The sequence below is a fragment of the Salmo salar genome, chromosome 02 (genome assembly GCF_965601325.2).
Source record: "Salmo salar chromosome 02, fSalSal1, whole genome shotgun sequence".
NCBI lineage: Eukaryota > Metazoa > Chordata > Actinopteri > Salmoniformes > Salmonidae > Salmo > Salmo salar.
The window spans coordinates 31,245,115-31,266,533 of NC_138292.1; the positions used below are offsets into that span (position 1 = coordinate 31,245,115).

A 21,419-nucleotide genomic window follows, 5' to 3' on the forward strand; every position below is an offset into this window, starting at 1 on the left:
CAGGTGCAGTGATCTCTGAGCTGCTCTGACAGCTGGTGCTTAAAGCTAGTGAGGGAGATATGAGTCTCCAGCTTCAGAGATTTTTGGAGTTCGTTCCAGTCATTGGCAGCAGAGAACTGGAAGGAAAGGAGGCCAAAGGAGGAATTGGCTTTGGGGGTGACCAGTGAGATATACCTGCTGGAGCGCGTGCTACAGGTGGGTGCTGCTATGGTGACCAGTGAGCTGAGATAAGGCGGGGCTTTACCAAGCAGAGACTTGTAGATAACCTGTAGCCAGTGGGTTTGGCGACGAGTATGAAGCGAGGGCCAACCAACGAGAGCATACAGGTCGCAATGGTGGGTAGTGTATGGGGCTTTGGTGACAAAACGGATGGCACTGTGATAGACTGCATTCAATTTGTTGAGTAGAGTGTTGGAAGCTATTTTATAGATGACATCACCGAAGTCGAGGATCGGTAGGATGGTCAGTTTTTACGAGGGTGTGTTTGGCAGCATGAGTGAAGGATGCTTTGTTGCGATATAGGAAGCCGATTCAAGATTTAATTTTGGATTGGAGATGCTTAATTGATCTGGAATTAGAGTTTACAGTCTAACCAGACACCCAGGTATTTGTAGTTGTCCACGTATTCTAAGTCAGAGCCGTCCAGAGTAGTGATGCTGGGCGGGCGAGCAGGTGCGAGCAGTGATCGATTGAATAGCATGCATTTAGTTTTACCTGCATTTAAGAGCAGTTGGAGGCCACGGAAGGAGAATTGTATGGCATTGAAGCTCGTCTGGAGGTTAGTTAACAGTGTCCAAAGAGGGGCCAGAAGTATACAGAATGGTGTCGTCTGCATAGAGGTGGATCAGAGAATCACCAGCAGCAAGAGCAACATCATTGATGTATACAGAGAAGAGAGTCATCTCGAGAATTGAACCCCTTGGCACACCCATAGAGACTGCCAGAGGTCCGGACAACAGGCCCTCCGATTTGACACACTGAACTCTATCAGAGAAATAGTTGAAATAAACCGGGCGAGAAAATCATTTGAGAAACCAAGGCTGTCGAGTCTGCCGATAAGAATGTAGTGATTGACAGAGTCGAAAGCCTTGGCCAGGTCGATGAAGACGGCTGTACAGTAATGTCTCTTATCGATGCCGGTTATGATGTCGTTTAGGACCTTGAGCGTGGCTGAGGTGCACCCATGACCAACTCTGAAACCAGATTGCATAGCGGAGAAGGTACGGTGGGATTCGAAATGGTTGGTAATCTGTTTGTTAACTTGGCTTTCAAAGACCTTAGAAAGACAGGGTAGGATAGATATAGGTCTGTAGCAGTTTGGGTTTAGAGTGTCTCCCCCTTTGAAGAGGGGGATGATCGCGGCAGCTTTCCAATCTTTGGGAATCTCAGACGATACGAAAGAGAGGTTGAACAGGCTAGTAATAGGGGTTGCAACAATTTCGGCAGGTAATTTTAGAAAGAGAGGATACAGATTGTCTAGCCCGGCTGATTTGTATGGGTCCAGATTTTGCAGCTCTTTCAGAACATCAGCTATCTGGATTTGGGTGAAGGAGAAATGGTGGGGGCTTTGGCGGGTTGCTGTGGGGGGTGCCGGGCAGTTGACCGGGGTAGGGGTAGCCAGGTGGAAAGCATGGTGGATTTATCGGTGGTAACAGTGTTTCCTAGCCTCAGAGCAGTGGGCAGCTGGGAGGAGGTGCTCTTATTCTCCATGGACTTTACAGTGTCCGAGAACATTTTTGAGTTAGTACTACAGGATGCAAATTTTTGTTTGAAAAAGCTAGCCTTAGATTTTCTAACTGCCTGTGTATATTGGTTCCTAACTTCCCTGAAAAGTTGCATATCACGGGGTTGCATATCACGATTCGATGCTAATGCAGAACACCACAGGATGTTTTTGTGCTGGTCAAGGGCAGACAGGTCTGGAATGAACCAAGGACTATATCTATTACTAGTTCAAAAAAAATTTGAGTGGGGCATGCTTATTTAAGATGGTGAGGAAGGCACTTTTAAAGAATAGCCAGGCATCATCTACTGACGGGATGAGGTCAATGTCATTCCAGGATACCCCGGCCAGGTCGATTAGAAAGTCCTGCTCACAGAAGTGTTTTAGGGAGCGTTTGACAGTGATGAGGGGTGGTCGTTTGGTCGCAGACCCATTACAGATGCAGGCAATGAGGCAGTGATCGCTGAGATCTTGATTGAAAACAGCAGAGGTGTATTTGGAGGGCGAGTTAGTTAGGATGACATCTATGAGGGTGCCCGTGTTTACGGATTTGGGGTTGTACCTGGTAGGTTCATTGATAATTTGTGTGAGATTGAGGGCATCAAGCTTAGATTGTAGGATGGCCAGGGTGTTAAGCATGTGCCAGTTTAGGTCACCTAGTAGCACGAGCTCAGAAGATAGATGGGGGGCAGTCAATTCACATATGGTATCGAGGGCACAGCTGGGGGCAGAGGGAGGTCTTTTGCAAGCGGCAACAGTGAGAGACTTGTTTCTGGAAAGGTGAATTTTTATAAGTAGAAGCTCGAATTGTTTGGGTACAGACCTGGATAGTAAGACAAAACTCTGCAGGCTATCTCTACAGTAGATTGCAACACCGCCCCCTTTGGCAGTTCTATCTTGGCGGAAAATGTTATAGTTAGCGATGGAGATTTCAGGGTTTTTGGTGGTTTTCCTAAGCCAGGATTCAGACACGGCTAAGACATCCAGGTTGGCAGAGTGTGCTAAAGCAGTGAGTAAAACAAACTTAGGGAGTAGGCTTCTAATGTTAACATGCATGAAACCAAGGCTTTTACGGTTACAGAAGTCATCAAATGAGAGCACCTGGGGAGTGGGAGTGGAGCTAGGCACTGCAGTACCTGGATTAACCTCCACATCACCAGAGGAACAGAGGAGAAGTAGGATAAGGGTACGGCTAAAGGCTATACGAACTGGCCGTCTAGCACGTTTGGAACAGAGAGTAAAAGGAGCAGGTTTCTGGGCACGATAGCATAGATTCAAGGCATAGTGTACAGACAAAGGTAAGATAGGATGTGAGTAAATTGGAGGTAAACCTAGGCATTGAGTAATGATGAGAGAGATATAGTCTTTAGAGACGTTTAGACCAGGTGATGTCATCGCATATGTAGGAGGTGGAACAACATGGTTGGTTAAGGCATATTGAGCAGGGCTAGAGGCTCTACAGTGAAATAAGACAGTAATCACTAACCAGGACAGTAATGGACGGGGCATATTGATATTAGAGAGAGGCATGCGTAGCCAAGTGAACATATGGGTCCAGTGATTGGTTGGGCTGACTGGGGACACGGCGATTCAGACAGTTAGCAGGCCGATGCTAACAGTTAGTAGGCTGGGGCTAAACAAGCTAGCAATTAGCAGACAGGGGCTGGCAAGCTAGCAGTTAGCAGACCGGGTTAGCAAGCAAGCACTTGGCAGACCGGAGCTAGCAGTTAGCAGACCGAGGCAGGCAAGCTAGCCTTTGGGGGATGGCGCGATGGGGATATGTCTGTTTTTGCCTTTTCGTGCGGTGACGTCGATAGACCAGTTGTGGAATTAGTTGGGTTCCAAGTAGCTCTCATTCTGCTAACCAGCTACCGGTTAGCGCGCCTGAGGGGCCTGTTGGAATCCTCTGGCAGATTATGTCGGTATTCCAGTCGTAGAGGATCGGCGGGGTTCCGTGCCCCATACCGGCAGTAGAAGGGGTCCGGATATTGTAGCCCAGGAGTGGGCTTCGGTGGTAGCACAGGAGCCCTGGCCGAGCTAGCTTCAGGCTAATTGGTGCTTGCTCTGGGATGGAAACACTAGCCAGGAGTAGTCATCCGGGATTGTGGTTAGCTAGTTGCAAAGATCCAGATGAAAATGTTCAGAGTTTGCGGTAGGAATCCGGGGATATGGGAAATAAAATAATAATAGGCCCGTTATGCTCTGGTTTGAGTCACGTTGTTCGAACTGGTGAGAGCTTTCCGAGCTAAAGGTTAGCTGATGACCGCTAGCAATGGTTTGCTGACTGATAGCTGGTAGGTAGTTAGCTGGCTAGCTTTAGTTGAGGGATTCCAGATCCGAAGTAAATAGAAATACTTTAGAAAAAAAACAGATCCACGCCACATTGGGTGAGGCGGGTTGCAGGAGAGTATTTAGAAGTTGAGGTTTAGGAAAATATTTTTAAAAGATATGCAAAGAAAAGATGTAAAAAGATATGTACAAGGAACACGACAGGACAAAGACGTCTGACTGCTGCGCCATCTTGGAAATCACATTCCCAGTGGGTCAGAAGTTTACATACACTCAATTAGTATTTGGTAGCATTGCCTTTACATTGTTTAACTTGGGTCAAACGATTTGGGTAGCCTTCCACAAGCCTTCCACATTCACCCTCTGAATGATACACATACACAATCCATGTCTCAATTGTCTCAAGGCATAAAAATCCTTCTTTAATCTGTCTCCTCCCCTTCATCTACACTGATTGAAGTGGATTTAAGTGACATCAATAAGAGATCATAGCTTTCACCTGGTCAGTCAAAAGCTCCGAGGAAGGCCTTGAGGCAGATACATAAAGCTTATTAAAGAGCAGTGATACTAGCAAGAGCAGTGTGTCGGTTCCTTCATTTTTCTTATCTTATTCAACTGTTACCATTCACCTTCAACAAAGAGTGCCTCTTGAATTTTGGACATGGTCATTCTATGTCATGGAAAGAGCAGGTGGTCCTAATGTATTGTACACTCAGTGTATATAGAATCAAGATTAATTAAATATTGGGAATTCAAATTTGTGGGAATTGTATTCTGAAGTATTTAATACTGCATGGACTAAATCAAATGGAGTGCTCTGCTCAGCACTACCAATCCTTTGTGAATGTTTTCCTGGAGAGAACACAAACCCTGTGATATTTAGAGGAAACAGGTCATGTTTCATACCTCACGGAAAAAGCAGATGAAATATTATGTCAATTTAAAGGCACTGGGAAATGTCCTCTTTGATTTCCAAATGATAAAAATGTAAATAATCACTCTCTCTTCATCTACATTGATTGAAGTGGATTTAACAAGTGACATCAATAAGGGATCATAGCTTTCACATGGATTCACCTGGTCAGCAGTAGCGGAGCGTGGGTAAAATCACCGAGGAAGCCATGCCAGTAAAAAAGCCATATTACAACCGATGTTGTGATAATTGCGCTGTTTGCTCTATAACCCCTCTGATCATACACTACCGCGATATACAATAAGGCGTGACAACAAAAAGACAACAGTCGCACAGATGCGGAATAAATTAAACTACACATACATTTGTTTCATCACAAAACCGAAGAGCAGCATCTGTCCGGTGAAGTCCACAAAGCAAATATTGCATACAAACAGTTATCACCTACAGCATGGTCAAGCACGTAAACATGTTAGACAGTTTACTAAACAACTGCTGATTTAGAACCACGGAGTTACCGAAATCAGCACAAAGACATCAGGAGCACTGCTATTCCAGCACCAAATATACTGCTCAAAAAAATAAAGGGAACACTTAAACAACACAATGTAACTCCAAGTCAATCACACTTCTGTGAAATCAAACTGTCCACTTAGGAAGCGACACTGATTGACAATACATTTCACATGCTGTTGTGCAAATGGAATAGACAACAGGTGGAAATTATAGGCAATAAGCAAGACACCCCCAATAAAGGAGTGGTTCTGCAGGGGGTGACCACAGACCACTTCTCAGTTCCTATGCTTCCTGGCTGATGTTTCGGTCACTTTTGAATGCTGGCGGTGCTTTCACTCTAGTGGTAGCATGAGACGGTGTCTACAACCCACACAAGTGGCTCAGGTAGTGCAGCTCATCCAGGATGGCACATCAATGCGAGCTGTGGCAAGAAGGTTTGCTGTGTCTGTCAGCGTAGTGTCCAGAGCATGGAGGCGCTACCAGGAGACAGGCCAGTACATCAGGAGACGTGGAGGAGGCCGTAGGAGGGCAACAACCCAGCAGCAGGACCGCTACCTCCGCCTTTGTGCAAGGAGGAGCAGGAGGAGCACTGCCAGAGCCCTGCAAAATGACCTCCAGCAGGCCACAAATGTGCATGTGTCTGCTCAAACGGTCAGAAACAGACTCCACGAGGGTGGTATGAGGGTCCGACGTCCACAGGTGGGGGTTGTGCTTACAGCCCAACACCGTGCAGGACGTTTGGCATTTGCCAGAGAACACCAAGATTGGCAAATTCGCCACTGGCACCCTGTGCTCTTCACAGATGAAAGCAGGTTCACACTGAGCACATGTGACAGACGTGACAGAGTCTGGAGACGCCGTGGAGAACGTTCTGCTGCCTGCAACATCCTCCAGCATGACCGGTTTGGCGGTGGGTCAGTCATGGTGTGGGGTGGCATTTCTTTGGGGGGCCGCACAGCCCTCCATGTGCTCACCAGCGGTAGCCTGACTGTCATTAGGTACTGAGATGAGATCCTCAGACCCCTTGTGAGACCATATGCTGGTGCGGTTGGCCCTGGGTTCCTCCTAATGCAAGACAAGGCTAGACCTCATGTGGCTGGAGTGTGTCAGCAGTTCCTGCAAGAGGAAGGCATTGAATCCAATTGAGCACATATGGGACATCATGTCTCGCTCCATCCACCAACGCCACGTTGCACCACAGACTGTCCAGGAGTTGGCGGATGCTTTAGTCCAGGTCTGGGAGGAGATCCTCAGGAGACCATCCGCCACCTCATCAGGAGCATGCCCAGGCGTTGTAGGGAGGTCATACAGGCACGTGGAGGCCACACACACTACTGAGCCTCATTTTGACTTGTTTTAAGGACATTACATCAAAGTTGGATCAGCCTGTAGTGTGGTTTTCCACTTTAATTTTGAGTGTGACTCCAAATCCAGACCTCCATGGGTTGATAAATTGGATTTCCATTGATTATTTTTGTGTGATTTTGTTGTCAGCACATTCAACTATGTAAAGAAAAAAGTATTTAATAAGATTATTTCATTCATTCAGATCTAGGATGTGTTGTTTAAGTGTTCCCTTTATTTTTTTGAGCAGTGTATATTTCAACATCATCAAATCAACAAGGCTATATATGTTTAGTATAATACGCTGAAAACAAATAAAGATACAAAAACAACTTAGTCCAAGGCCACATGTTTGCTGGCATCAATCAATCAAATGCTACGGCGGCAAAATATTATACTATTTTGGTCAAGACAGCATCAGATACATGGTATACACATACTGAGACAGAGGGGCGCTGTTTTCCTCGCTCTGATGATTTCTCCGGTGAGATTCATCCACTTGTTAATTGACGGAAAATTATGAAAACACAGGGAGAGACAAAAGATACATTAATTTATCATTTAAATGTTTTTATTGGTCAAATATTTGGGAAAGCCTGGCTTCCCTTGGCATCCACGAAAACACGCCACTGTTGGTCAGTCTGTCATGGAAAGAGCAGGTATCCTAATGTTTTGTACACTCAGTATATATATATATATATATATATACAGTACCAGTCAAAAGTTTTTCTTTATTTTGTAGAACAATAGTGAAGACATCAAAACTATTAAATAACACATATGGAATCATTTAGTAACCAAAAAAGTGTTAAACAAATCAAAATATATTTGATATTTGAGATTCTTCAAAGTAGCCACCCTTTTCCTTGATGACAGCTTTGCACAGTCATGGCATTCTCTCAACCAGCTTCACCTGGAACGCTTTTCCAACAATCTTGAGAGTTCCCACAAATGCTGAGAACTTGTTGGCTGCTTTTCTTTCACTCTGCGGTCCAACTCATCCCAAACCATCTCAATTGGGTTGAGGTCGGGTGACTGTGGAGGCCAGGTCATCTGATGCAACACTCAATCACTCTCCTTCTTGGTCAAATCGCTCTAACACAGCCTGGAGGTGTGTTGGGTCATTGATAGTCCCACTAAGCACAAACCAAATGGGATGGCGTTTCGCTGCAGAATGTTGTGGTAGCCATGCTGGTTAAGTGTGCCTTGAATTGTAAATACATCAGACAGTGTCACCAGCAAAGCACCCCAACACCATCAAACCTCCTCCTGTCACGGTTGTCGTAAGGAGAAGCGGACCAAAGTGCAGCGTTTGTGTCGTTACACATTTTATTTACCCTTACTATTTATATCTTACTATGGTCAGGACGTGACACCTCCATGCTTCACGGTGGGAACCAAACATGCAGAGATCATCTGTTCACCTACTCTGCATCTCACAAAGACACAGCGGTTGGAACCAAAAATCTATAATTTGTATTCATCAGACCAAAGGACAGATTTCCACCGGTCTAATATCAATTGCTGGTGAAGCAAGTCTCTTCTTCTTAAGGGTATCCTTTAGTAGTGATTTATTTGCATCAATTTGACCATGAAGGCCTGATTCACGCAGTCTCCTCTGAACAGTTGATGTTGAGATATATCTGTTACTTGAACTTGGTGAAACATTTATTTGGGCTGCAATTTGGGCTGCAATCTGAGGTGCAGTTAACTTGAATTAATTTATCCTCTGCAGCAGAGGTAACTCTGGGTCTTCCTTTCCTGTGGCGGTCCTCATGAGAGCAAGTTTCATCATAGCACTTGATGGTTTTTGAGACTGCACTTGAAGAAACTTTCAAAGTTCTTTAAATGTTCAAGATTGACTGACCTTCATGTCTTAAAGTAATGATGGACTGTTGTTTCTCTTTGCTTATTTGAGCTGTTCTTGCCATAATATGGACTTGTTTTTTTACCAAATAGGGCTATCTTCTGTATATCAACCCTACCTTGTCACAATACAACTGATTGGCTCAAACACATGAAGAAGGAAAGAAATTCCACAAATTAACTTTTAACAAGGCACACCTGTTAATTGAAATGCATTCCAGTTGAATACTTTAAGAAGCTGGTTGAGAGAATGCCAAGAGTGTGCAAAGCTGTCATCAAGGCAAAGGGTAGCTACTTTGAAGATTTGTTGAAAACGTTTTTTGGTTACTACATGATTCCATATGTGTTATTTCATAGTTTTGATGTCTTCACTACTTTTTTACAATGTAGAAGATAGCCCTATATATATATATATATATATATATATATATATATATATATATATATATATATACTGCAAAAAAAATAAAGGGAACACTAAAATAACACATCCTAGATCTGAATGAATGAAATAATCTTATTAAATACTTTTTTCTTTACATAGTTGAATGTGCTGACAACAAAATCACACAAAAATAATCAATGGAAATCCAATTTATCAACCCATGGAGGTCTGGATTTGGAGTCACACTCAAAATTAAAGTGGAAAACCACACTACAGGCTGATCCAACTTTGATGTAATGTCCTTAAAACAAGTCAAAATGAGGCTCAGTAGTGTGTGTGGCCTCCACGTGCCTGTATGACCTCCCTACAACGCCTGGGCATGCTCCTGATGAGGTGGCGGATGGTCTCCTGAGGATCTCCTCCCAGACCTGGACTAAAGCATCCGCCAACTCCTGGACAGTCTGTGGTGCAACGTGGCATTGGTGGATGGAGCGAGACATGATGTCCCAGATGTGCTCAATTGGATTCAGGTCTGGGGAACGGGTGGGCCAGTCCATAGCATCAATGCCTTCCTCTTGCAGGAACTGCTGACACACTCCAGCCACATGAGGTCTAGCATTGTCTTGCATTAGGAGGAACCCAGGGCCAACCGCACCAGCATATGGTCTCACAAGGGGTCTGAGGATCTCATCTCGGTACCTAATGGCAGTCAGGCTACCTCTGGCGAGCACATGGAGGGCTGTGCGGCCCCCCAAAGAAATGCCACCCCACACCATGACTGACCCACCGCCAAACCGGTCATGCTGGAGGATGTTGCAGGCAGCAGAACGTTCTCCACGGCGTCTCCAGACTCTGTCACGTCTGTCACATGTGCTCAGTGTGAACCTGCTTTCATCTGTGAAGAGCACAGGGTGCCAGTGGCGAATTTGCCAATCTTGGTGTTCTCTGGCAAATGCCAAACGTCCTGCACGGTGTTGGGCTGTAAGCACAACCCCCACCTGTGGACGTCGGGCCCTCATACCACCCTCATGGAGTCTGTTTCTGACCGTTTGAGCAGACACATGCACATTTGTGGCCTGCTGGAGGTCATTTTGCAGGGCTCTGGCAGTGCTCCTCCTGCTCCTCCTTGCACAAAGGCGGAGGTAGCGGTCCTGCTGCTGGGTTGTTGCCCTCCTACGGCCTCCTCCACGTCTCCTGATGTACTGGCCTGTCTCCTGGTAGCGCCTCCATGCTCTGGACACTACGCTGACAAACACAGCAAACCTTCTTGCCACAGCTCGCATTGATGTGCCATCCTGGATGAGCTGCACTACCTGAGCCACTTGTGTGGGTTGTAGACTCCGTCTCATGCTACCACTAGAGTGAAAGCACCGCCAGCATTCAAAAGTGACCGAAACATCAGCCAGGAAGCATAGGAACTGAGAAGTGGTCCTTGGTCCCCACCTGCAGAACCACTCCTTTATTGGGGGTGTCTTGCTAATTGCCTATAATTTCCACCTGTTGTCTATTCCATTTGCACAACAGCATGTGAAATTTATTGTCAATCAGTGTTGCTTCCTAAGTGGACAGTTTGATTTCACAGAAGTGTGATTGACTTGGAGTTACATTGTGTTGTTTAAGTGTTCCCTTTATTTTTTTGAGCAGTATATATATATATATATATATATATATATATATATATATATATATATATATATATATATATATATATATATATATATGTATATATATATATGTATATATATGTATATATATACAGTTGAAGTCGGAAGTTTACATAGACTTAGGTTGGACTCATTAAAATTCGTTTTTCAACCACTCCATTGTCACGTCCTGACCCTAATAAGATGTAACTTTCTATAGTAAAGTAGGTCAGGGCGTGACAGGGGGTGTTTTGGGTGGTTTGTCTATGTTTTCTATTTCTATGTTTTGTTCTAGTATTCTATTTCTATGTTGGAGGTTTTTGGGATGATCTCCAATTAGAGGAAGCTGGTTCGCGTTGTCTCTAATTGGAGATCATATTTAAGTTGGGTTTTTTTCTAGTGAGTTTGTGGGCAGTTGTATTCTGTTTAGTTGTGTTCTGTTCTGTGTAGACTTCAGTACCTGACAGAACTGTTAGCTGTTCGTTTTGGTTTTGTTATTTTCTTTAGTGTTCTGAGTTTAAATAAACGTCATTATGAGCACTCAACACGCTGCGCCTTGGTCCCCTCTATACGACAGCCGTTACATCCATACATTTCTTGTTAACAAACTATAGTTTTGGCAAGTCGGTTAGTCATTTTTCAGCAATTGTTTACAGACAGATTAAATACACTAAGTTGACTGTGCCCTTAAACAGCTGGGAAAATTCCAGAAAATGATGTCATGGCTTTAGAAGCTTCTGATAGGCTAATTGACATCATCTGAGTCAATTGCCGGTGTACCTGTGGATGTATTTCAAGGCCTACCGTCAAACCCAGTGCCTCTTTGCTTGACATCATGGGAAAATCAAAAGAAATCAGCCAAGACCTCAGAAAACAAATGGTAGACCTCTACAAGTCTGGTTCATCCTTGGGAGCAATTTCCAAATGCCTGAAGGTACCATGTTCATCTGTACAAACAACAGTACGCAAGTATAAACACCATGGGACCACGCAGCCGTCATACCGCTCAGAAAGGAGACGCGTTCTGTCTCCTAGAGATGAACGTAGTTTGATGCGAAAAGTGCAAATCAAATCCCAGAAGAAAAGCAAAGGACCTTGTGAAGATGCTGGAGGAAACAGGTACAAAAGTATCTAGATCCACAGTAAAACGAGTCCTATATCGACATAACCTGAAAGGCCGCTCAGCAAGGAAGAAGCCACTGCTCCAAAACCGCCATAAAAAAAGCCTGTTTGGCCATAATGACCATCGTTATGTTTGGAGGAAAAAGGGAGAGGCTTGCAAGCCGAAGAACACCATCCCTACCGTGAAGCATGGGGGTGGCAGCATCATGTTGTGGGTGTGCTTTGCTGCAGGAGGGACTGGTGCACTTCACAAAATAGATGGCATCATGAGGCAGGAAAATTATGTGGATATATTAAAGCAACATCTCAAGACATCAGTCAGGAAGTTAAAGCTTGGTCGCAAATGAGTCATCCAAATGGACAATGACCCCAAGCATACTTCCAAAGTTGTGGCAAAATGGCTTAAGGACAACAAAGTCAAGGTATTGGAGTGGCCATCACAAAGCCCTGACCTCAAACCCATAGAAAATGTGTGGGCAGAACTGAAAAAGCATGTGCGAGCAAGGAGGCCTACAAAACCTGACTCAGACACACCAGCTCTGTCAGGAGGAAGGGGCCAAAATTCACCCAATTTATTGTGGGAAGCTTGTGGAAGGCTACCCAAAACGTTTGACCCAAGTTAAACAATTTAAAGGCAATGCTACCAAATACTAATTGAGTGTATGTAACTTCTGACCCACTGGGAACGTGATGAAAGTAATAAAAACTGAAATAAATCATTCTCTCTACTATTCTTCTGATATTTCACATTCTTAAAATTAAGTGGTGATCCTAACAGACCTAAGACAGGGAATATTTACTAGGATTAAATGTCAGGAATTGTGAAAAACTGAGTTGAAATGTATTTGGCTAAGGTGTATGTAAATGTATGACTTCAACTGTATATATATCTTATAACTTGTAATGTCCTCATTCAACACAGTATCTGACCAATTAGGTCTGCATCTGCGTGTTTGTGTGTGTGCCCGTGTGTGTTTGTGCATGTGTAGAAAGATCTCTGCAGCTACGCACCACCAGGCTGTGGATTACAACATCTTTGAGGGCATGGAATGCCACGGTGTTCCCGTGGTGACCATCTCCAGAGGGAAGGTTGTCTATGAGAGAGGTCAGCTGAAGACCCAGCCAGGACAGGGCCGCTTCATCCCCAGACAGCCCTACGCAGAGTTCATCTACAAGCGAGTCAACCAGAGGGAACAGGTCTGTCTCAATATTATAGCGTTTTGTGACATATCGCTTTATTATAAAGTTTCATAATGTTCCGTGACTACATCTATAATGTGCTATTCATGTATTTATAAGGCCCAATAACACTTTATAAGAAGTTTCATCAAGTGTTGTAGTTATACCTGTATTATTAACTGTGGTTTTTAAAAAGCTGTTTGTTTGTTTTCCAGGTGGGACAGCCTCGTCCTGTAATCAGGAAGCCTTATGATGGTGAAATCATCGCCATATAAAGGAATGGAACTCATCATGAAAGAGACTGTTTAGCTCAGGATCTACATGCAACGTGTCCGTGAATTTTGATATGCTGGACCAAGATAAAATGTATGTTTGTTTGAATGCAAATGCCAGTCAATGTTTTGATTCTGATGATATTATGTTGCCAAACTATTTAGTACAATTTATACAATTGCATAACATGTATTATGTTATTACCATGTGAAATAAACACTTGCATAGTTATATTTGATGATGATGATGCCCATTTAAACACTTAACTTCCAACAATATGTCTTTGTTACTGTATGTTTGTATCTGGCATGTTGGACATTGGATGAGAGTCTACCCTTACCTCCGTGTTAGACTATGGCTGGGATACCTTCAAATGCAGGTTGTCTAGAAGCACACAGTGTTTCACATTGAAAGCTAATTTCAACTTGAGCTGACATACACAGCGTTTACCATGAACATGAGCTTCACAAACTCTGGGGAAAATTGTCAGTAGTGCAGCGCGCATTGCTGCAACGTGCATGGCCTTTGTAAAAAAGGCCCAGTGCTAATGTCACACAGCATCACATTACACATTGGGATTGTCTCCTACTGGGCATTCTGGCATGCTGGCGTGGTACTGAGCCGCTGGCGCTCTGCAGACATAATGTGAGTTTATCAGAGGAAACGCTACGGGTCAGTGGCAGCAGTGTGTGAGTCACAGTCAGCCCACTCATCTCTGTGCCTGCTCTGTGGCTCTGCCTTCTCTTTCACTGTGCCTTCTCTTTCACTGTGCCTTCTCTCAGTAACAGACCTGGGTTAAAATAGTACATATTTTCTTTCAAAAACTTACACTGCACTTTACGGAGTTGACCTGCCTGGCACAATTGAGCAATGGCATGTCCAATTGTGGTATTAGGCAACATTTTTCACATGATCCTTTATCTTCATATACAGTGGGGTTTGACATTATTGAAGCCCTTGATAAAGATGAGCAAAAATAATTAATATACTGAGCTATATTGTATGCTCCCCAAATTTTTGAAAATTATATTATTTTATACTAATACACTCGCTGAAGAGAAAAGGTAAGGGTAAAAATGATTGACACCCCGGTTTTCAATACCTTTCAATACCTGACCTTGCGAGGATAACGGTGCTGAGCTTTTTTCTAAAATGTTTTATGAGTTGGAGAACACATTGGGAGCGATCTTAGACACTTCCGCCATACAGAATCCTTTCAGATCCTTGATATCCTTAGTATGCGCTTATGGACTGCCCTCTTCAATTCAAACCACGTTTTCAATGGGGTTCATGTCTGAGATTGCCATTGCAAAATTTTGATTTTTGTAGACAATTAACTATTTCTTTGTGGATTTTGATGGGTTATTGTCTTGCTAGACGATCCACTTGAGGTCAAGTTTCAGCCTCCTGTCAGAGGCAACAAGGTTTTTGGCTAAAATGTCCTTGTACTGGGTAAAGATCATGATGGCATTGACCTTAACAAGGGCCCCAGGACCAGTTGAGGCAAAACAGCCCCAAAACATCAAAGCTCCACCACCATATTTTACAGTGGGTATGGGGTGCTTTTCTGCTTATGCATTCTCATTTATGAGCTCTATTTTCATGTCATCCAACAAATGTAAATGCCTGGAGTTTGCTAGATGGCATTGGCAATTGGATAGGAACCGGTGCTGTAACGGGGTGCGTACACTGGTGGCAGAGAAGTCAGGCGCAGGAGAGCGAAAACTGATTTACAACGGTGTCCTTTAATAAACATAAAAACCACCGTAAACAGAACAATCAATGAATGGGTCAAACAAAACCCGGTATCTACCAGCATCACGTACACAAGCACTACAAGAAACAATTCCGGACAAGGACATGGGGGAACAAAGGGTTAAATACACAACATGTAATTGATGGAATTGAAACCAGGTGTGAGGGAAGACAAGACAAAACAAATGGAAAATGAAAGGTGGATCGGCGATGGCTAGAAGGCCGGTGACGTTGACCGCCGAACGCCGCCCGAACTAGGAGAGGGACCGATGCTTTGGTCAGATGACATAAAAATAGAGCTCTTTGGCCGGGCACGCCAGTTGTGGGTTTCGTGTCGAAAGGAGAATTTGCAACAAAATCAACATTTTGCAATGGCCATCTCAGTTTCCGGACTTGAAACCCATTGAAAACCTGTGGTTTGAATTGATTAGAGCAGTCCATAGGAGCAGACTTAGGATATCAAGTATCTGGAAGGATTCTTTATTGAGAAATGGTTTAAGATCCCTCTCAGTGTGTTCTCCAACTCATAAAACAATTTGGAAAAAGGCTCAGTGCCGTTATTCTCACAAGGTGAGATATTGAAAGGTATTGAAAACAGGGGTGTCAATATTTTTTACCCCTAACTCTTTGAGAAAAAAATTATATTACTTGTTAAACAAAATTGTTCTCTCAGCAATTGTATTAGTATAAATAATATAATTTCCCAATGTTTTGCAGTATAGAATGTAGCTCAGTATTTCAATGATTTATTTTATGCAGTCATAATTTTGAACCCCGCTGTAAATACCTTGAGACAAAATAATCTGGTAAATGTCATATTTCAACGTTACGGAAGCTTAGAGGGGTACGTCTCCTGACTGACTGTCAGCATTCTGTGAAGGGGAATGTGCATGATGGGAACTGAATAGTGGTGTGCACATTTAGGGAAGGTCTGGTTTGCGTGATGATGTCAGCAAAACTGTCCCTGTCGTTTTTGATCGACATTAAACAACTGAAACAGATATCGTGTTTTGCAGGGCTTTGTGTTCTCATTGCAGACAATTACCCTGTGCACTTATGATCATCCAAACTCCATAGGCATGGTAACAATGAAGAAAATGCAGAAGTTAAAGACATGACATAGAGATACAAGAAGTTTATATCTCAGTTACTGGGATTGATGGCTGTTTTTGTGGTCTTTTTATTCTTTAAAATGAAGTGTAATTTTGTCCCAATTATTCAGTGTTTGAACTATTTACATCTCACATTAGATTGCTTCTAAAAGTTGCTTGGAAACCTTGGTAACCATCATTTAACCTTTATTTTTATTATTATAAAAACATGTTTTTTTACCTTTATTTATACAGGTACGTGAATCAACAAACCAAAATACTGTATGTATTTACAATGACAACATGTCATTAGTCTAGATTAGAGTTGTTATATAATGTAACGTGTTACATAATTCACATTTCACAATTCACATTTTCAACAAAAAAAGGGTGTCTCTCACTTCTTCCTGTAGCAGCAGAAAGTGTAGCTTGCTTACTGAATGGGGTCATCCTCCTGTGGTCTGTAGAGTATTGGACACCAGAAATCTGGCTGATGAAGAAAGTATGGATTAATCAAACAGTACATTAGTAATTTACATATACTGTATCTATTGTTTTACTGAGAAATTAATCTGCACTTTTTCCCTGGGACAAATTATGACAATGTGCAGTACTGTAGGCCACATAAGAAAATCTATGTAATATACGGTATTATACCAATTTAAGATCTCCATCAGTGTTTATCAATGATCTCTGGATTATACAGACCTTCTGAATGAGGGATCTCAGACTGCTTTCCTCAGCTTTCCTGTTCCCTTCCATTCTTGATCTCTTCTTCGGGATCTTAGCATGCAGAAACGCCACCCTGTCCTCAGCATTAGTGGAGAAGAACTGCTCGAACACCATGAGCCTGATCTGTGTGAGCTTGGCAGACATCAGGGCCATGCTGCGAAGGGCAGCTAGTAACACAACCAGAAGCAGGATGGAGTCATAGAGTAGTAGTATGGGTTTAGGAAGGCAACTCCTCTCAAAGATGGACACCTGGTAGGAGAAATCCCTCCTGTTGATCTCCTCTGAAATGGGAACACCAATAACAGTCATGTCTTCCTGAAACAACAATGGTTCAGTAGAGCAACAGGGTTATAGCCTAGTAGCTAGATTGTATTGAATGAATTAATGCAATAAATCATTGACTAAGACTGTATCTTGTTGTGTGTTTTACTAACATAGCTACTTACATTTATGTTCATAATCAAAGGAACATGAAATGGTTCTAGCTCATGAAGTCGCGTTCTGATGACCTCAACTAACCAGAACATGAGTACATCAACACCTATGAACAAGACCCAGGCTAGACAATGGGTGAACACTGGGAAACTGAATTTCAGCATGGCTTTCCCTTCCATGGCACTGAGTCGAGGGGAAGGGATGGTGATGTAGCGTCTGGCCTCCTTCAATGTGAGGGGGAGCACTGGAAGCCTTCCTTCTGCCTTCTGTTTCTCATCAAAATGAGTGAACGTCCTGGTTATGTACACGTTTTCACATTTCTTGTTGTGGCGGTATCTCCTCAAGTGCAGCACTGTGAAGCCCATCAGTAGGAGGAAACTGAAGGCAGAGAAAAGTCTCTGACCTACAGAGGACAGCATGTCCAATGCGGCCAAGATGCTCTTTGCAGTTCCATTCAGAGTCCTCTCACCTCCAACCAGCCTCTCCATCAACTTCTCAGAGTCTCCTCTGGACGTGACCTCCAGATCAGAAACCAACTCCGCCACCCCGAAGTCTGTGAATGCTCTGTGTACGTCGCCGACCCATCTCAACATCCTGACGTAGTTATAGAGCGGTGTGGTGTCGATGGACACCCTCTTGGCCTGCAGGTTGCACACCATACTCCTACTGAGCCCTAGGATGTCCTGCAGTGTGTTCTGGACATTCTTGAGAACCACCAAACTAGTCCCGGCGGTGATGAGAACGTTCTGGCCCTGCCTCATCCCACAAGACAGCACAAACAGAACCCCAAGGCATCGCACCCTCTTAGAGAGGAACAGAGAGGCCCCCACTACTACCCAGCAGGAGCCTGCTATTCCAGCAGCCACCATCAGGCCGTACTGCAGGACATAGAGCAGGTAGAGGAGGAGGATGGAGCTCAGGACGAGACTGAAGGTGAGACAGATGATCAAGAGGACTGATCGGTTTCTCCAGCCCTGCCTGGTGTTTGTTGTGTATAGGTCTGCAGCAGCGGCCCAGGAGCGATACAGGGTTTGTTTCAATTGAGGGCAAGTTGTTTTCATCATTGATGAAATCACAATACCTGAAAAAGGTAGAAAGACAAATATGTGTCTGATAACACCGTAAATCCTTGAAAATTCCATGACTGAAATTGTCTCAGATTAACCTGTGTAGGGGGCAGTATTTTCACGGCCGGATGAAAAACGTACCCAATTTAAACAGGTTACTACTCTGGTCCAGAAACTATAATATGCATATTATTAGTAGATTTGGATAGAAAACCCTCTGAAGTTTCTAAAACTGTTTGAATGGTGTCTGTGTGTATAACAGAACTCATATGGCAGGCAAAAACCTGAGAAAAATCCAAGCAGGAAGTGGAAAGTCAGAATTGTAGTTCTTCTTTTGATTCTCTATCAAAACTACAGTGTCTGTGGGGTGACGTTGCACTTCCTAAGGCTTCCATTGGCTGTCAACAACCTTCAGAAAGTGGTTTGAGCATTCTCCTGTCACTGGGCAGATAAGAGGAGCTCAGTTACTGAGTGGACTGCCTGGCAACAAAGGGATTGGATATGCGCAGTCACGCGAGCGCACCGTTCCTTCTTTTTCTTCTTGAATGAATATGCTATTGTCCAGTTGGAATATTATCGCAATTTTACATTAAAAATACCATAAAGATTGACTTTAAACAGCGTTTGACATGCTTCTAAGTACGGTAATGGAACATTTTCACTTTTCGTCTCTGGTACTGCGCTCGCGCATGTATGCCTTTGGATAGTGACCTGAATGCACGAACAAAGGTATTTGGACATAAATATGGAGTATTTCGAACAAAAACAACATTTCTTGTGGAAGTAGCAGTCCTGGGAGTGCATTCTGACGAAGATCAGCAAAGGTAAGACAATATTTATAATAGTAATTCTGAGTTTAGGTTTCCCCGAACTTGGCGGGTGTCTGTATCGCTGTGATGGCTGAGCTATGTACTCGGAATATTGAAAAATGTGCTTTCTCCGTAAAGCTATTTTAAAATCTGACACAGCGGTTGCATCCAGGAGTAGTCTATCTATAATTCTTTAAATAATTGTTATATATTTTGTCAACATTTATGAGTATTTTTGTAAATTGATGTGCACATCACCGGAGGGTTTTGGTGGGAATACATTTTCTGAACATCACGCGCCAATGTAAAATGCTGTTTTTGGATATAAATATGAACTTTATCGAACAAAACATACATGTATTGTGTAACATAATGTCCTAGGAGTGTCATCTGATGAAGATCGTCAAAGGTTAGTGCTTCATTTAGCTGTGTTTTGGGTTTTATTGACTCATGTCCTTGCTTGGAAAATGGCTGTGTGATTATTTTTGTCTATGTACTCTCCTAACATAAATCCAAGTATTTCCAAAGGGTTCACATACTTTTTCTTGCGACTGTAATTCATTAGGTTAGAACTATGTAATTTCCATTAAACCATTTAATTTCTTTGTAAATATCTGGTCATTTATCTACGTAAAATAAAGTGCTACCCAAGCACACTGAAGAAATAGATTAAAACAAAACAACCAGGCATTCAGAAAGAATAATCAAATAATCTATTAAAACCTGTTGGGGACCCCTTCCTGCTCTGATCCCACTAACGGGATTTATTGACAAGATACCATGGCGGGAAATTCAAAACTGCAAGAATCTAATAATTTCAATTTCTCAAACAATCAACTATTTTTCACCATTTGAAAGATAAACATCTCCTAAATACAACCACATTGTCCGATTTCAAAGAGGCTTTACGGCGAAAGCATAAAGTTAGGTTATGTTAGGAGAGTACATTGAAAATAGCTGTGTGTAATGTTTTGTCAATTCAAAGACAGGCGTCACCAAAAGCAGAAAACCAGCTAAAATTATGCACTAACCTTTGACAATCTTCATCAGATGACACTCCTAGGACATTATGTTATACAATACATGCATTTTTTGTTCCATCAAGTTCATATTTATATCCAAAAACAGCATTTTACAGTGGCGGTGAAATTCAGAATCATTTTTCCTTCAAATGCTTCCGGTGAATCAGCGTTACAATTTACAAAATTACTATTCGAAAACATTGGTCAATTATAATATTGTCATTCAAAGAATTATAGATTAACATCTCGTAAATGCTACCGTATTGCCACATTTCAAAATAACTTTACTGGGAAATCACACTTTGCAATAAACGGGGTGCTATGCTAAGAACAATAGGCTAGGATATACAGGTTAGCACCATCTTGGAACCATCTAATATCAATAATACTATTGTAAATAATCCCTTACCTTTGATTATCTTCATCAGAAGGCACTTCCAGGAATCCCAGGTCCACAACAAATGTGGTTTCTTTCGACAAAGTTCATAATTTATGTCCAAATACCTCCAAGTTGTTCCATGTTGTTAGCGCGTTCAGTAGGCTCCTCAAAATGTAGGGCGGGGGGGGGGGAAAGTCACGACGAAAAGTAAAAAAAAAAATCTATTTATGTTCGTTCAAACATGTCAAACGTTGTTTAGTATCAATCTTTAGGGCCATTTTTAACGTGAAACATCAGTAATATTTCAACCCGACCTCTCCTGTGTCTTGAAAAACGTTTTGAAAAATGTCTCGCCTCAGATGAACGCGCATGTGCGCGCAATAATGAAGTGACGACATCCCAGGGACGTCAACTTCCCTTCCTTGTCATCCGGTCTCTGTTCATCATAGACGCTTCAAACAACTTTATAAAGATCGTTGACATCTAGTGGAAGCCGTAGGAAGTGCAAAATGAATCCTTTGTCACTGTGTGATCTATTAGCAATGACTCGAAAATAGTACAGCCACAAAATTCTCATTTCCTGCTTGTATTTTTCTCAGGTTTTTGCCTGCCATATGACTTTTGTTATACTTACAGACACCATTCAAACAGTTTTAGAAAATTCAGAGTGTTTTCTATCCAAATCTGTTAATAATATGCATATCCTAGCTTCTGAGTTGGTGTAGGAGGCAGTTAAAAATTGGCACATATTTCTTTCAAAATTCTCAATACTGCCAGGGGCGGAAATCACGGGGGGGACGGGAGGGACACGACCCCCCCATCCTGGGAAAAATATGATTTGTCCCCCCCAATATATCACTGAAACATAACTATGTA

The 21,419-nt window shown here is 42.8% G+C and overlaps 2 protein-coding genes across 3 annotated transcripts in view; one reads left to right on the top strand and one right to left on the bottom strand.

Annotated features, from left to right (window-relative positions):
* dpys (dihydropyrimidinase) overlaps positions 1-13,486 on the top strand; it is a 48,686-nt gene extending 35,200 nt beyond the window's left edge. Inside the window, exons 8-9 of one of the 2 annotated variants that reach the window (XM_014158408.3) lie at positions 12,791-12,998; positions 13,196-13,486. In XM_014158408.3, coding sequence (XP_014013883.1) covers positions 12,791-12,998; positions 13,196-13,255 — 268 coding nt within the window. In that variant the 3' untranslated portion in view covers positions 13,256-13,486. 2 annotated transcript variants of the gene reach the window in all.
* Positions 13,487-14,626: 1,140 nt separating this feature from the next.
* Positions 14,627-18,244, bottom strand: LOC106579055 (dendritic cell-specific transmembrane protein-like). The gene is made up of 3 exons (XM_082969161.1): positions 17,278-18,244; positions 16,808-17,146; positions 14,627-14,728 (listed from the first exon to the last, which is right to left on the bottom strand). The coding sequence occupies exons 1-3, from the start codon at positions 18,133-18,135 to the stop codon at positions 14,627-14,629; spliced, it is 1,299 nt and encodes a 432-aa protein (XP_082825287.1). The 5' UTR covers positions 18,136-18,244.
* Positions 18,245-21,419: the final 3,175 nt, after the last annotated feature.